Source organism: Syngnathus floridae, chromosome 5, assembly GCF_059516105.1.
Source record: "Syngnathus floridae isolate MCC-2025c chromosome 5, RoL_Sflo_1.0, whole genome shotgun sequence".
NCBI classification, from domain to species: Eukaryota; Metazoa; Chordata; class Actinopteri; order Syngnathiformes; family Syngnathidae; genus Syngnathus; species Syngnathus floridae.
Genome location: NC_142417.1, coordinates 6,561,833 through 6,580,037, shown reverse-complemented (window position 1 = coordinate 6,580,037; position 18,205 = coordinate 6,561,833). Strand labels below are relative to the sequence as shown.

The 18,205-nt window shown below is 40.6% G+C and overlaps 1 protein-coding gene across 1 annotated transcript; it reads right to left on the bottom strand.

The window, feature by feature from the left end:
* Window positions 1-4,791: 4,791 nt before the first annotated feature.
* plcxd3 (phosphatidylinositol-specific phospholipase C, X domain containing 3) lies at window positions 4,792-18,049 on the bottom strand. Its single transcript, XM_088376265.1, has 6 exons — window positions 16,793-18,049; window positions 10,033-10,289; window positions 8,915-9,088; window positions 8,049-8,224; window positions 7,866-7,967; window positions 4,792-7,650 (listed from the first exon to the last, which is right to left on the bottom strand). Exons 1-6 carry the CDS (start codon window positions 16,896-16,898, stop codon window positions 7,491-7,493), a joined length of 975 nt encoding a protein of 324 aa, XP_088232391.1. The 5' UTR covers window positions 16,899-18,049; the 3' UTR covers window positions 4,792-7,490.
* Window positions 18,050-18,205: the final 156 nt, after the last annotated feature.

Sequence of the window (18,205 nt, the reverse complement as noted above, 5' to 3'; positions counted from 1 at the left end):
TGCAATTGGCTGGCATGGCGCCACCTTGTGGACGATTGTTGTTATATTTCTGGCCCATTGGACGTACAGTTCGGTACATGAGGATGATGTAGATCATTTTACATTATCAATAAAACCTTTTTTTTAATGAAAATAAAGGGTTGAGTGGATTATTTCTCACTTAAACCTCCACTAGGGGGAGACAAACCACCACTAAAAATGGTAACTAAATATTATGCAGTGTTTTTGTTATTTACCTTAATTTCTCTGCATGCAATACAGTGACGTCTTCAGAGGACTATCGAGCGTATCAATTAAGAGGGTTACAAGCTTTGAAGTTATTATTACGAATCTTTTAAGAATCACAGGGCATTGTATCCACAACAATTTTTTTTCTTTGCAGCGCCTCATCCCTGCTTCACATTCACTCAATTAAGTAATTAATTACTTGAAATGTGTTGCAGTAGGATTAATGACAACTGTAAAAAATATTTAAAATACTTAAAGATTCAGTACAAATTTACAGAAACTTGAAAGTTACATGCAGTAACTTGTGCAGTAACTCTTCAAATCTCTAGAGGGAGCCCACGCACACAGTTGTGTCCATAAGGGTCCCTATATGTGATTTGCAGTAGCAAACACAGGAGGGCAATAGAGATTTAGATTCAATTTGCACTACATAGAAATTGTTTTGTAAAGCATTTAAGAGAGAACTAAGTGGCCTGTTATTAGGTACACCTGAAAATGGTGGTGTACCTAATAGAGTGTCTAAATGACGTCACAGATCAAACAGCCAATCAGAAAGTGGGGGTGAGGGCGGGTGTGGCAACTTTCACTCAAACCAGGGGTGTCGACCGCCAGTCCTCGAGGGGCCGCGTTCCAATATGTTTTCCAAGTTACCCTCGTTAAACACACCTGCGTGAAAAGTTTTAGCTCCTTTTGAACGTGAAAGTGGCTAAAACTTTTCACGCAGGTGCACTTAACGAGGGAATTTTGGAAAACATGTTGGAATGCGGCCCCGAGGACTAGAGCTTGACACCTATGACCTTTGACCATGATATTTCCCTAATAAAGTGGCCTATTATTAGGTACACTTGAAAATGGAGGTGTACCTAATGGAGTGTCCGTGTGATTCCCTCGTTAAGCGCACCTGCGGGAAAAGTTTTTGGTCATTTCATGTTCTGCAGGAGCTAAAACTTTTCCCGCAGGTGCGCTTAACGAGGTAATCACACGGACACTCCATTAGGTACACCGCCATTTTCAAGTGTACCTAATAACAGGCCACTTTATTAGGGAAATATCATGGTCAAAGGTGCAGTTTGCAAGGTGCAGTTTGCAAGGGACGTCACAGATCAAACAGCCAATCAGAAAGTGGGGGTGAGGGCGGGTGTGGCACTTTTCACTTTCATTTAAGCTTTGACCATGATTTTTCCCTAATGAAGTGGCCTGTCATTAGGTACATGGCGGTGTACCTAATGGAGTGTCCTCCGCTATTGGATTTCAGCCCACCCCCTAGGTAGTGGGCGTGATCCATTGGTTTTCCCTCGGCCGACTTAGGGGCGGGGCCATCTTATGTATTTACACATAAATACTTGTATTTGTGAGGTTCCAATTCTAAAACCACGTCTGGGTCTATGCTCACACCTGGGATCGAACCTGGGTCATACTGATCGAGAGCCCGTGTCACTAACCAGTCGGCTATTTCGGCCTAGCGCTCCTTAGCCGTCTGTACTGCTTTGTACTAGTGATGTGCATTCCAGTTTTTGAGTGAACTGAATCTTTAAAATTGCTTTAAAAAGCTTAAGTGAAAGTGAGGGGGGGACGTATCGTTGAACAACTCGTTTGAACGAATCTTTTGAGTGAACTGATTCTAAAGAAACAGTTAAAAGAACTGGAGATGCACATCACTAATTACAGCAGGACACATATGAAGATGGTTTCCATCGATTTTGAGGCAGTCCTTCTAATTACATGCTGGAAATCACTTTCAATAAAAAAAGAAAATTGAATGATTTCCTTTCAAATCGAGGAAGAAAAATCATTCATTGCTTTCCAATTTCAGACAAACTTGACACTTTTTTCCTAGTTGCATTATTTCCTACATCCACATTTCCATCACAACGCTGCTGTCAACCTCATCTAGGGGCTTCATGCAATTCCGAGCCATTACAGGCTGTCAGCTCCAGAGCCAGTGCCACCGAGCCACAGGGCATATTAAGTTGGGACAGTGACAGATGATTCTTTTCCCATATATAAACAAACTCTGGGCTACTGACAGATTTAGCACGTCCAAATCATAACGCAAAATCAATTGGGAACAAGCTGCAAATGACAAGTTAGGTGTATTTTTAATATGGCAGCAATGTGTGTGTGTGGGGGGGGGTGTTATTTTTTCAGGCAATAGCGGCGGCGTATAATACAGCCAATTAGAACACACAAGTGCAAACAAATGCTGCTCGTGTGTATGAGAGGGGGACAATTAAAGATTTTCTGCCATAAGAAACCGTTGTATACACAAATTGGTTGCTGTTTTGTGCATTGGTGTCTTGCTTTGTCAAGGAAGAACCAAAATATGTGACTATAATAGCCACAATACACTGGTACATGATTAATATAAAATATTTGGGGTTAGTGGGTAGGGTTATTTTTTATATTTTTTTGTCACTTACTGGTTTTATTTGCTTCCTGGTTTTCTCACAGATTTTTCTGGATTGAGCCGGATTGCACCGATTTGAACCGTCTCAAGCCGGTTTGAGCCAGTTTTAATCAAATTGAACCGTTTTACACCGGTTTGAGCCGGTTTTGGACGATGAATGCACAAGAGTAGAAGTCAGGTAAAGAGTGAGAGTGGGTCATATTTGGTATCTATAAAATCAACAGTCCTGTCTCAGGGCCTCAGGCTACAATAACAGTTGGCTCAGACAACAGGTCGGCAGACCGTGGCTTCCATTAGTGCCGCCACACAATGGTCACATGTCCCTTTTTGGCAACCATCTGTTCCTGAAAAATCCAGGGCGTACCAGTGAGAAGGTCTCCCATCTCTTGGGAAAAAGAGACTGTTTTCAATGTCTTGTCGATTCCATCAATGTGATGAGTCAGCTTGTTCCCTCTTTTTCAAATCAAGTGACAAAGTGCAATGAGGATGAGAAGACACTCCCCCATTTCAAAATAAAAATTTCATTTGTGTCCATGCGCCACATACATGCACAGTGTAGTGCTGCGGTCACAACTTTTATTTTTGCACCTCATACCAGTTTCACAAAGCAACTGAATATACTACAAAAACAAGATATTTAATTTTCAAACTGAGAAACATGGGTGCATCGCATCTGTTAGTGTTCACTTTATTACATCCTTGAACATAATCTTTGTGTGTAACGTTCAGCTAAGAACTAAATTTAGTCTAAGTTATTAAAGGACAAAATACAAGAAAGCCATTGTTGCCATGCATGGACATTTTTTTCTAAATAAAATCTGCAAGCCATTTATTTTCAAAGATAATGTAACATGAGTATAGATGAGATGAAACCAGTTTGAGATAACAATTTTTGTAATAATATAGGCAATTAAAACAAATATTATGGCGTGCATCAATAACTAGCCTCCTTGCTATTCATGGCAGGGCTCGGCTCCTATCCCTCATGGACTGGTCACACAGAAGTAGAAAAATTGTTCCCAATCGAGGACAATAAATGAACGTGACACCGTTATATTGGTCCAATTCCAGCATATGCTTTTACCATGCCAGAGTGAACATAAGAATCCGAACAATTCCCCTCATGTCCCCCACGTGTGTAGTAATGACTTCCTCTTGGTCCATTTTGTCATTAAGTATCTACCCAGAGTGCTTTCGTAGGCACCCGAAGAAGTTTTACGACACCTTCCCTCCAGTGAAAGTGCACCTCAGTGTACTGTTAGCTGCTGCTGATCCTTGCGATGAGATGATCAAGAGGCTCCACAGCTCTACTTTGTCTTTACATTCCAAACTTAACCAAAACAAAGTGGCACATTTAAATGTGTTGATACATCATAAAAGTAAATACAAATAACAGTATTCCGAGACCAAGACCTTCCCTTAAAAATGACTTAATCATTTCCTTTTTTTGCATGTACGTATTATTATGAAGGGTTGTCGTGTTTCACTAGAACTCCAAATATTTCCATCTCCAAAAGAAAATTGCTTTTGTCAATATTGCTCACCATGTACTCCAAACACGGATGTAAACAAACAAGCGCTTCAATTTCAAGTCAGGTCTGTTTTCAGCTGTTACGTTGAATGACATAGTGAATTACATGAATTATACAACACGTCTGCATAAGGTCACCCCATGTGCCACCGCTCGCCTACTTTCATTCTCATCACCGTGGTAACTAGGAATGATTTTTGTTTTATATTTATGGCTATGTTTTTAGGATGCTCCTGTGTATGAAGGCAAACAAAAAGTTCAATTGCTGCTTGGTCCATTGTCACACAATGGGAAATGATGGAAATTACTTTTGTGGTACAAACAAAGCAGACAAAAAGGCCTTTGAGTGTTTTCATATTCTTCATATGCAGCTCAAGGTCTATGCACTAGTATTTTTCCTCACTAATCAAGGCAATTAAGCGCACTCCGAGAATGACAAGTCATGTTTTTTTTCCACCAATAATTGGCATTTCTACATGTACATGCTGTTTCTCCTACTCATGCTTAGACACTGATGGTTAATTTTATAATGTCACTTGTAAGCGTGCAAATGGACCGCAATGAATATAAATGATATGGGGGGGGGGGGCTCAGTCAGTTTTCCAAACACAGGGAGAGATCAGCATTCAGTGTTCGAGGCTTTTATTTATCTGCCACTCTAGGAACAAAGGTTTCAGTTTTACAACAGCAAATGACTTTTTTTTATTGTATTCTTAATTTTTTTTTTGTACACCATAACATAAAAGCAATGACAAGAGCTTTCAACAGGGAAGACAATAATGACCTCACAACACAGGTTTGTACGCCCTTATCAAGTCTCAAGTCATTTGTGCAGTTTCAACCTTTTGACTGCAGTCAGGAGAGAAAAACACGTCTTAAAGTCATGCAACTTATAAATAATAAAATGGATGCACAGAAATTGAGCATCCAAATGGTACTTTAGGAAAGTTTTTCCGCTCATGCTAAGCACTACCAAATTTGTATTTAAAAAAAAAAGACGAAGAATCATAGTAAAGTGGTAAAGTCACTGAGCGCTTTACAATTTCTTGGCAATATCGTCTTACAATTAAAGTATGTACAAACACGATATAAAACATAAAAAGCGCAACAATTTGAAGACACCAATGCGTACAAACGGGACTTTTCATCAAAAGCACACAAAACAGCTGACTTTTAAGACACATTCGCTGATCCCTAATAGTTTTTGTGTAATGGTAGCGGATGAGACAACAATCCTCACAGGATACATTCTGTGCAGAAAGTGCTTTTTTTTTTTTCTACGATGCAATGACACATTTCTGTTTGAGGTGCCATAGAAGCCAAAATTCATATTTACCTATCACACACACAAAATCCCACACACACACTTTTAAATATCTCAGCCCCCCCGTCACGTAAAAAACTCATACTCTCACTCACATTAAAAAACTCACACCCATTTTGTCTACGTAGTCACCCAAATTATTCACACCCCAACAAATGTTAAACATACACCCCAAAAGCTTGTATTTAACACCTAAATAGTTTCAAACTTTCTCTCTCAAATACACATGAAAAAAAAAACCTCTTCCTCACAACAACAAATAATAAATATTTTTTGGGTTAAACTAAGTTAAATTTTTGGCATCTACGGAATCTCATACTTCTGTCAATGCATTGGTCACCTTATTTTCTTCTCTTTCTCGCAATATATTTAATGAACACATAATGGAACAACAATGCCAGATATTGTGAAATTCAGAGCTTCGGAGACATTCAAAGACACCCGATAAAGACACCAATGTGCTACTGTTATCTAAACACGTTGAAGCGGCGCTGCTAAAAAAAAAATGACAAAAAAGCCGACTTGAAATGAAGTTCACCTCTGAAATTTTGTGTCAGCAGAAAGACTACAAAATCATGATGGTGACTCATGAACGCTGCACCGCAATATTCGATACAGACGCACAAGGAGGGAATTGAAAGTATAAACAGATGCTGGATAGACTCTTGTGAGCAATATTTTTATACATCACGACTCAGCACCCACCACCAATTCATTCCGAGCCAGCAAACTCTTCACAAACCTTTACAGTAACACCTTGGTTATTTCAAAAACAGCATAATCTTATTTGCTTCCCCCAACTGCTCAAACTCTCAATGGTTTAAGGTGAAATTAAATACAAATAAATAATGCTAAAGTGCGATGAGAAATTTTGTTGTTTAATTTAATATTCGGGAGATTATTGTGGAATGAGGCAGGTTGGAATCGATAAAAATAAATATCAATTAAAATTCTACAGTATAGAATTTTGTGAAAATCTGTGTGAGTGAGCATGTTTAACTTTTTTTTAAACCAGATACTCCCAGTGGTATCATCAATAAATATATATATATTAAAGAACATGATTTTGAAAATATATATAAATTCATACATTAAGAAATAGATATTTGTAAAAAAGTGAAAACTTGTTTTCCTTTGTAATTGGTAATTTTCCCAGATCCTTTCAATGGTACGAGATGGGTTTGAATTAATCAACAAATATTCTATAAAAAATGTATATGGATTAAAAGTGTATAAGAAACCTTTTACAAGCTATGCAATCTTATTGTTTAATTGATTTTTTTAAAATGTAAAATCTTGTTTTATTAATTATGATTTTGGGGGGCATTGAATGAACTATTTTAGAGATGTTGCCCCATACAGTACATTCAATGGGATGTAGTGGGTTGAAATCAATAAATAAATACTAAATAAAAACATTAATATGAAAAGTCCACTCCCAGGTTCACCCCTCGAAAAAAGTTGAAAATTATTAAAATTAAAATAAATAACAAATGTAACAAAGGAAAATAAATGTGAAAATAAATAAATAAATAAATGAATACATTTTAAAATACTATATTGAAATAATCATGTGTCAATAAAAAAATGTTGAAAAGATAATTTGACTATTAGTTGGACTAATTTGTTGGGGTGTACATTTAAAGTATTTCACATCTTTGTGATCAGAATCATGCTTTGCAAAGAGGAACATATATATAAAAAGCTTTACCTTTGTATCATGAAAGCGCTTACGTTTACAGCTTGGGTGGGACATCTCACTTAAAAGAAGGGATATTTTTCCTCCCTAAATTACCAGGCTGACACTGTCATAGTCCACCACAACGTTTCTTCTCTCAACTTGATCTCAGGTCATTCACCATTCCACGATAGCCCTAAATAAAGTGAAAGGAGCAGCACATCTCCTCTGAAACAAATGCCAAGGAGAAAAGAGGCAGAGCACAGACCAAGACCCCTGAGCGGCAGGGGTGGGGGGCGACTTGTGCTCACTGACGCGGCTCTCAGGTGGCGTCGTCGTCGTCCTCGTCGTCCATGTGGTAGTTGAGGGTGATGACGGCGCTGATGAACTCGCCCAGTTCAACAAAGTCGGCGGTGATGATGTTGACGCCGCTCTCGCCGGGTCGCTGCGACCGGATCCATTGCATCATTCCCGGCAAAGCCCTGCGGGGTACATGACAGGGAATGACTGTGGAGTTGACTCTCTTGGTCTGGACATTATTTATGGTGTTCCCCAGGGATCAATGTTGGGCCAGTCCACATTTTTGAATATAAATAACATTTGTAAGTTGTTATATTGAGGCTGGTGTGTGCATGTGTCTCTGGTGGACTATATTATTTCAAGCAATCTGCACTTATTAGTGTCCACACATGCTCACCTTTCTGTGATTGTTTCTCGGAGTCCACTAGCCACACCCTTCATCACCGTGCTGGCCTTTGGTGTGAGGACCACCTGGGAAACAAAGAAGGTTCCCTTCCTCCTGCAGGAGACAAGCAGCCCATATGTTTTTCCAATTCATTAGGAATTGAGTAAAAACATATATTTACAGCAGCTTGCTAACCTGCGGTCAGTGACAGAAGCCTGGAGGAACTGAACCAGCTTCTCCGGGTCAGTGGTGTTGGCCCACGGGGCAGGCATCATCTGGCCAGGCCAAAGGAAGGGCACCTCCAGAGCCATGGGGTGATGGTAGAAGACCAGAACTTGGTACTCCTTCTCCCACAGATACTGCAGACTCACCTGAGGACACGGGAAAATAGACTTACCATCATCTGAAATCTTATTTTATTCTTATGATATACATGCAGTTAAAATATATAATTATATCTCTTCAAAAGCAAAAATATTAATTTATTGTGACTACAAAACTGGGGGTAAAAATATTAAAAATAAAAGTAAAAACCTTTGGCACTCATCAGTGCACTGTGTGATAATATACTAGTATTTGAAAAATACCCTGATGTAAAATACAGTATGTTCTGGCTTCTTTTGTGCGTATTAATCTCGAAGCTGTCTTTAAACAGCTGCAGTGCAGAGCGTTGAATCTGCTTGAGAAGAGAATGAATGGAAGCTGCTTGGTGGGTGTTTTAATACCTGTGGAGGATAGCAGTCATTTGTATGCGCCCCATTTTTTAAGTCTATTATTTGCACTGCTAGTCAAGCATTCCATCTTATTCTTTGTACCCATGATTCAAATTGACTAGCAGGGGGTGGATGGATGTGAAGGTGAAGACTCATGAGAATTTATATGCTGCTTGCAATGGGATTGATTTGAACCATTTAACTACCTGCTTGCCCAATTAGCGCATTTGGGGATTTTTTTTTTATTTTGTATTATAGTAAACAGAGCCACACTGTTGTCAATATAGTAATATTTCTTAGAGTGTGGAGACTATGACTTAATTTTTTTTCACTATTTTGAAGGCTTACCTCCTGGGCAAACACAACTGGGCAGAGCTTGTCTCCAAAAACGTCCTTCAACATGGTCACCAGCTTCTCGTGGTGCAGGTTCTGAACGCCGTAGAAGTGGTTGAAGTCCAGGAACACCACTTCTCTGGCGTGTGCGGACAGGAAGCTACTAATCTGCTCCAGACCTTCTCTCACCTACAGAAATCACATACACAAGAGATTCTTTTTAATCTAGGCCACACATTTCGCTAATCATAATTTGAATCAGCAGAAAATGAGACACCTTCCAGCATGTGCTTGAATTTTGATATTACAAATCATGCATTATTCATTGCGAAAATCAAGAAAATTTGCCCCGTCTCACAATATTAACATTTAAATGGACATTCAATGAAATTTGCAGAAATGCAAAAAATAACATTCTTGCTCTGTCTCAATCAAAACATAAAATAATGAATCTTAACCATTATTCAGTTGAAAAGTTGAACACGAGCTTGTAGAGAAGAAGACAGCTTGTAAAATGTAATGTGTTCTTCCTTGGCTATGGCACGAGTGCCTATAAAGCTTCAGAGAAATTGGCTAAGTCCCTTTTGGGTCGTCACAAACACATAAAATAGCGGCACTGAGTAGAGCTCATACATCTGGCTAAACTGAAGAATAAAAATTTGGATCACCATCAAGTATATATTGTAGCAATTCATCTCCCAAGTGTGTACACATTTTCCCATTACAGCAAGATTTCTGTTTCTGCATTATTCACTGAAAAATGAGGTAAAACTTCCTGTTGAGGAATGAGAAATATCAACTGCTCATAAAACTAAAATTACACACAGCAGAGCACAGATGGCCATTGGTCTTAATTTGCATCAGCACCAAAGAGAACATCTTCATTAGGAGTCAAGATTTCATTACTGAGAATTATGATAAAATGTCAAGGTAATTATTGAGGTATAATTTGTATAATCCCTCTCAATTAACCACAGATTCTTTGGCAGAGGTGTCAATTAAATTCAAAATTCAAACATTTTTTTTTTAAATGTATCAATATGGATAGCTTGCTAACTAGCTGGATAGATGGCTCGTTACATCACTAGATTGACTCACAGACAGACAGACGGACAGACAGACACTATACTGACTGTGGCACTGAAGAGACCGTGGGCAAAGAAGAGCTCATTGTCGGGGTCTCGTGGTTTGGTGGAGATGCGCAGGTCAAAGAAGCGAACGCCGGACTCCAGCTGACTGTTGAAGTTCATGGTCTGCGTGGCTAACCATTTCCTCATCAACTTTTTGGCCACCGTGCCGAAAACAGACACAAAGTTCTGCACAGTCTCGGGCTGCTCGGGGCCCACGGGAGACGCCTCGTCGATGTAGAAGCTGAAGGAGTCATGGGAACCTGGAGTTGACACACACAAACAAACACAGGCTTCAGGAGGGATGTTGTGTCGTTGTGTATTTGTGTGGCCTGCGCAGGGATGGAAGCGCCACGTTAGAACTAGCCTGGCGCCATGGCAACAACTTGTCTGAATAACAACATCAGGATTGTTAAGTCATGAACCGAAACAACTTGAAAGCATCCTCAGCACATGACCACGCTGAAGAGAAGACAAAAACAACTCAGCATGGCTGTCAGTGCTGACTTGTTTTTTTTTCCACCCCTCACTTCAGTTTCCTTATACGTATTTTTTTAATCATAGTACATCTGGCAGCTATCGACCTTTGAATGATGTTTGTAAACAATAAGCACCAGAGTACTTTTGGGTGGCAGAAGGCGAGTGACACTTATTAAATTGGAAAACGCAGACAAAAATGTTTTGTTCGAGCCAATTATAGCTGTATTTTGGTGTTTGCCTGGCTCGTTCAATAAAAGGCTGAAAATGTATCGACAACTGCGACTCTCCTTGCCCGTACGTTAAGTCATTATTGTATCTTAATTGCTCCAATTTTGTTCTCTTCACTCTAGCAATAAGTGAAGCTCCGTAATGAAAAAGACGTCGGCTGAATTCTTGATCATGAAAATTGTCTTTCTTGTTTTGTGTCCTGATGTGACCTACTGCAGTGTGTGCATGTATCACGTTACACAAACCAGACAAATTGTTTTATCATCCGCCTGCTTGTTCTCATTTCAGCAATCGATTCCCCATCCTCTTTTTTTGTCTCATCACAGGCCTGTTCAGTCTTGCACGGTAACAACACGCGCACACATTTAAGCAGACAGACAGACAGGAAACCAGAATGAAGCCTCCAGTCCAGCTTCCGAGCCGCGGCAAACTTATTGAAGATGTTTCGAGACAAAGCAGAATTGGCAGCTGGAGCAGGTGGACACTGCGGGGGTCGGGTGACGGGGTCACGTCGGGAAGCGGAGCATGACCCCAACATGCTCAAACAGCTGGAGCTCAAGTTACCGCTGGGAAGGACTTGTCTTCAATTTTAAGCTTTGCCCAACTGAACAAAAAAACAAATCGTGACAGTGCATCCACTTTTTTGTTTGTTGGTACACCATGAGTTTTATTTATTTATTTATTTATCTATTTTAATGGAAACATATGGCTCACTAAATGTTGGAATCCCAAGACGTTTTATTCTGTTGTATGAATGGCAATAGGTGAATTGAACCTTTTTGCCATCTCTGTATGTCGCTGGTATAGATAAATGAGTGAAGATGCATTATTTGTAGCAGTAAATAATTTTTGGACCAGTTAAGTGAATTTTTTTTTTTACTTGCAACACATCTTGGTCACATTTTAATGGATACAAAAAGCCACCGCAAACTCCAGGCAAGGAAATAAAGCTGCATGACAAATGAAATGTGGATGTCATGAAGCTTGAGCATGATATATTCATGGAGAAAACCACAAACACCGCAGCCGTGGAACATCTTTAAGCCTGGAGGCTTTTACGATCCTTCCAAACTGTCCACAGGAGCAGATAGATACAAGCCGGAGTTGAGTAATACTTGTGAGGATGAGCAGAAGATGAGATGAGGGGAGGAGATAAAGAAGACATAAGAGGAGGAAATGTAGAGCGGATTTAAGGCGAGGATGACATCACATAAGGAAGTGGGTTTTAAGAAGATGGAGAGAATATCAGGGATAATAAGGAGATGAGAAACAGATGGAAAGAAATGCGTAAGGCAAGCGTGTCGACGCATGGCGGTTATGCTTCGATGGATATAACTAGTTTTGAAATCAAAAGCTAGTAAAAGGTTCGATACTTTTCAATTTATTTCCATGAGGAGAGGATTGGGGTGAATGAGATAAAATAGGGAGCTGAGATACAATTAAGTGTGCAGGTAAGTGGGGAAGTTGGAGGAGGGACTATAATTTGGCCAAAACGAGGTGTGGAGGGAGGACGAGGGAAGGAAAATTGAAAATGAAAAGAAATTCGGACGGAAAGTGATGAGGGGAGGAGATAAGAAGGGGAATGAAATGAGGAAAGGACATTTGGAATGAAAAAAAGAGACGCCAAGAGGAAAGGAAGATGAGGGAAGTACATTTGGAGAGGAAGTGAGCAGATGAGGAGAGGATTTGAAGATGGGAGAGGGGGATAGGAAATGAAGAGAGGCGAGATGAGGTGACACTAGGAGAGGGTGAAAGGACATGGGTGATGGTTTGAGGAGGCCAAATACCACAAGGAAAGACAATAAAGGGAGGAATTTAGAGCATTTGGGAAAGATGATCAAATGAGAGTGGGAAGGGAATTAGGCGAGGAAATGAAGAGATGAGGAAACCAGGAGAAAAACTAAGTGGAGGAATTAAGGTAAGTAGCCCAGAAGAGGGAGGTAACTAGGGAAGGAAAAGGAAAGACAAAAGATGATGAGGAAAGGAGGCTAGGGTGGGGATTTAGGAAAAATGAGGGAGGAAATTAAAAGATGAAATGAGGAGCTGAGGATGGAAGGTAAAAAAAAAAAAGAAAGAAAATGAGGTGAGGAGCCGAGAACAAAACACCAAGTTACCAGTTCACATTCTAATTAAAAATGAGTGACACATACTCATTTGGAATGTACTGGAAGAGTAAGACTCTTTGTAACACACTGCTTCCTTGAAACTGAAGCACACCCATGGAGCATCATTGAAATCCAAGCATGTGGACATCCATTCCCTTCAATCTCCCCATGCGCTTTTATCACTTGTCCAGCCTAAAAATAGCTTTGAATGTGCACACGGCTACCTGGCTGGACTGTTCTTTATCGCTTTTTCCTCCCAAAACCACACGCACGCACACATGCACTCTCGTTGCTGTGTACCAACTGGACTTTCCAAATCAAGACAAATGCCCTTCTGGAAACCCAATTAGCAGACAGTACCACGACTGAGGCCGCCTGGGTAGAAAATCCATACAACATCATTTTCTGCCTGCTTGTAAGACATCTGGATATAATCAGGAATGTTTGCAGGATTGCCCCCCCCCCTTCCCAAAAAAAAAGAAAACACAGCAAGAATCTATTTTCAGTCTCCCCCAAACATCTTGGTGCACTGGTAACTGATCATCATTCTCCTTGTTTGGGGATTAAGACGCAACTGAGCGATCCAGTCAAGGGATTTATGTCTCCTCTTTCGGAGGAAGCCAGAAAGACACAAAATATTCCTTCTGCGGCTTCTTTATTTATCGCCTGTTTGTCAACCAGTGTTAGGTGTACCACACCTCTCAATCAAAATCAGCACTTGGTTTAAAGATGACTAATTCAAATGCAAATGTGGACTCGGGAGAAAATTGCAAATCCGAATCCATCACTTTTTGCTCAGTCCCATCTATTACATTTTACAGCCTTGTCCAAAACAACTGCTGTCCGTTGTAATGATGCTAGATTGGTTTCATGGTGACATACGAAAATATGAATTCACACAGTATCTGGCAGCACGTTATTGGTCACCGCACTTGATGCGAAACAAACCAGTTTGCAGGAGTCGTCTCGTAGCTGCAGAAAATAGCCCACTGGGTCCCCTACTGTGATGTGGGGGGTGGGAGTAAGGGGGTGGGTCAAATGGTGACTGTACAATAAATTGCTGCAATATAGGAGATGGAGAAACAGTGGTGAATTATTACCACAGTAGTAAGAGCTGGAGTTATGGCAAGCATTTGTTTTTTTTTTATGTGCCATCTTCCATGTTGTTAACACAAATCACCCTAATATCAGCCTAAATTATTCAGTCTAATAAAATTGAAGCATTTTCTCAATTGGTGTTCCTCAAGGTTACATTCTAAGACCCATTCATTCGTTACAAAACACATTTCTGCTGTCTATTACTGTAAATCAGCCTTATCATTCTTTAATAAAATACAATGTTCAACCTCTTCTTGGTCTCTTGCACACACTTTTCTGAAATAAAACATCGAACCGTCATCAACAGCAGCTGCTTTCTCTCCTTCCTGCGTCGCAACTGTCACACATAATGATAGCATGACAATTACAGCCCTGAAGGTCGAGCTAATATGAGCCAACAGAGACAATGACAAATGTGTTTCTGGACTTCATCATTAAACGTCCTGATTTGCATCGCTGCCAGCGTGAAAGTTGTGCTCAGTCATTAACGCCAGGAAACTCTGCTCTAATTGTGCTCATCGAAAGATTTTGCATTGTTCTGGTGCAGCATATTGTTAATTTTCAATAATACAAAGCTGGTAAAGCGTTCATCTATTCAGCTCGTTCAGAACGCCGCAGCTCAGTTTCTGACCAGTACACAGAAATCAGATATTACTCCAAATCCAAAAGGTTTTACACTGGCTCCCGGTCAACTATAGAAGAGATTTAAATTTTTGATACAGCTCTATAAATTCATTTAGGCCCTAATATCTTTACTACAGTAAGTGCATTTGTGCATATCTCCTTTTCAATAGGAACATTGAGCTTGTATCCTCTTAGGGGACAATCAAAGCACAGACCCATAATGATCCTTACTAATTGCCTGTCATAAAGAAGGACGCCACAAGCACAGCTGTGCTGCCACGGCAGTTGGTGCAAAACCAGGCAGGCGCTGTTTAGCTGTTTGGTAAGAGAGTCGCGTCATCGCACTCCTCAGCTCACACTGTTGGGTACTCCAAATTGACAACACACTTGAGTCGGGATTAGTCAGTCTGTCATCTGGGGACATCTAAAAAAAATATATTACAAAAATAAATAACATGGGCGAAGCATCTGTCTGTCCGTCCCAGTTTGGGTCCCACCTGAATACGAGCGGAGCACAATAAATTTTCCCTGTGAGAAGAATTACTCTCCAATAGCAACACATGGTTGTGGCTAAAATAGAATTCTTCTCAGATTAGGAAATCTTGACAAACAATTGTGCCAACACAAAAAGCAAGAATAGTAATCATCACAATGTGTTTATGCAGAACATGGATCCAAACGGAGGAGGTGGGTGGGAGGCGAGCATCTGAGCTTCACCCCACTACCACCACCAGCACCCCCCCCCCCCACCCTCCTCCTCCACGGTGGCAATGAGCAAGTAATGATAGCTAATTAAATGGGACAGAGCATGCTCCCATGCTGCTCGCTGCCTCGCCGCGTCTCAACCAGGCCACACTTAGGCGTGTGATTCAGCAAATTACTAGCATAACTTATGACATGTCAACGCTGGTGTGTGGATTCTGACTCATATAAACAGCGGTGAGTCGTGTATTTAGTACCTGATGATTCCCAACTTCATCCACCTCTTAACACCACAGCTAATCATATCGCTCTGATTGAAGCAATCATCGATCATCATACTTGCCAAAGACACTGATTTTCATTTACAAATATAGGTGTCAAGTCAAATTGACTGCTTATTTAAAAATATTTTTAAGTGAAGTCTAGAAAGCCTTTTTTTTTACAGTCCTTCAAAATAAAATACAAGTATCCTTAAGCGAAATTCCATAAACACAATTTGGTTTTGAAATAGTTAAAATGCATTTCCAATTAAGTGGCAGGTTTTGTTGGTATCTGCTGAATGTAATGATTGTAACTTATAATCAATTAATCAACTAAGATACTTTTCAAAGCAACTAGTCTGTAAAGTAACTAAGTTACTTATTAAAGAATCTGTGATCAACACAGATTGTTGTCATTCCAGACGATCCTGCCGCCCATCCGCCCACTAGCTTGCTCGCTAGACCGCAATGTAATGTGCCCCCCGAACCTTTTTTGGAATTTGGAGAATAGTGGAGGAACCCAGAGTACCCAAATAAACTACACACAGGTACACAATTCCGCACAAGTGTACAGCCATTACTCAAAAACACTTGGAATGAAAATCCTTGGCGCACAGCAGCATGAACAAGTGAATGATGAATCTGAACATTACCTTAATGACTTTGTATTATTAATTGATTGTGATAAGATATTGCAGAAAAGAGGCGGAGCTTCTGTAAGGACAACTGCGCACTGTTAGGTTGGCACCATCTATCTATCTATCTATCTATCTATCTATCTATCTATCTATCTATCTATCTATCTATCTATCTATCTATCTATCTATCTATCTATCTATCTATCTATCTATCTATCTATCTATCTATCATGGAATGTAAAATAATCATACTGTGTATAAGCTGTCACGTTGCGCAACAGGTCTCGCACATCGAAAGAGACCTCGTTGCGTCCTCGGTTTACAACGGCACCGAGATACGACATTCCGAGGTTACGAACAGCTACCGAGGAGGAATACGCTTCACATGCCACACAAATAAATACTTTGCGATTGTTTTTCACTTGATTGCATTAAATTCATGGATGATAAGTGTTTTTGCATATATATATTTGACTTCAGTACTTGGTGATTATGTGCTGACTAAAGAAGACGTTCCGACTTACGTGAAAATTCATCGTAAATGACCTTCGGTAGAACGTATTGAAATCTTGAAGCCACACATTCACGCACACGGGCAAACGCAGCCGATGAAACACGTGGATTTACTCACCGGGGATGGCCAAGTTGGTGAGTGGGATACTGTGCATGCTCTGCGGGAGACTCGACATCCAGTCGGCGAAGCGCATGTCAGTACTTCTCCCGTAAGACGAAGCCATGCCGCCGCTGCACCCACCGCCGCCGTGCTCGACACACGCTTCTTCTCCAGCACCAGGACCAGCTTGCCTCACTGCCTACCTTCCTCCCTGCCTGCCTGGATGGGTGGATAGATGGATGGCTGAGTGGATGGATAGATGGATGAATATAGTGCGCGCTCCTCCTCCTTCATCTCCTCCTCCTCCGCCCTTAGTGGACGCACACACGCTCCACCCGCAAGTTAAGCGACAGTCCACACCACACACACCCCTGGGCGGGTCACGTCTGCGTGTAGCACAAGATGGGATCTTGCAAGGCAACAGGCACGTGTAGCAATAAGTTATAATATTTAGTTTTTAAACCTCAAATGCTTTAAATTCAAAGTTCCTTAGTAAAAAGGAGAATTATGTATAAATGCACTGTGCTGCCTTGTTAATGGTGTTTTGCACATGCTCCATCCTCACATCCAAAAAATATACTACTGCACATACCTTTGAAAGTTAGCATACATATTAATAGCCAGTTTAAAAATAATAAAAGTTGTTTTTAATTATTGAAGAGATTTTTTATGGACTTCGTGAGCCACTGATGTGCACTGACACGTGTATCTAGATAGACGTAGTGTGTAAAATTTTCCCTCGAGGAATATTAGAGGAGTTTTGCTTTGAAGTCATATCTAAGTGACTCACTAAGATGTACAATTAAAGGTTACATTAAATCGTATTTAATAAGAAACAACCGTAATATCGAAAAAGGTCAACGACAGCTTTGACGAGAATAAAAAATGATGTGCCTCATAAAACTTCCGACATTCACGACCCAAGTTGTGGCATGTGATAATGCGTTAAGCGGCGCTCCAGGCGGGTCTACTGCGAGGTGAGTCCAAAATACATGCTAACTTCCAGGCCCCACTTAAATGTAAGTGACAATTTTAATTAACCACCCGCAAAAAATCTTTCCAGGTTTTTCTGTCGTTTTTGTTTAACCCTTTAAATGTGTCGTTGTTTTCGAGCATCACTGCGCTAACTTGGTTGCAATGTGCAGGCTTAAGGGGCTCCTGTTGATTTATGAAGGGGCGTGCTGGATTAACATCAACAGCCGGCCGCCACAGGCCCTGTCACTTTTCCTCGAGATTTTCCGCTTGATGCACTAACCCAGCTGATCTTCAACCCAAAAGACGCCCGTGGGGCAAAATTCTTACAGTTACATAACGGCCTTCAGGTAACACTGCCGCTTCTCTACTCGAGTGAGGCAAACGCATGGAGAACGTTGATGCGAGTCCACCGTTCCATTTATAGAAGTCAACGACCTGCAGCTCTTTGCTTTGCTT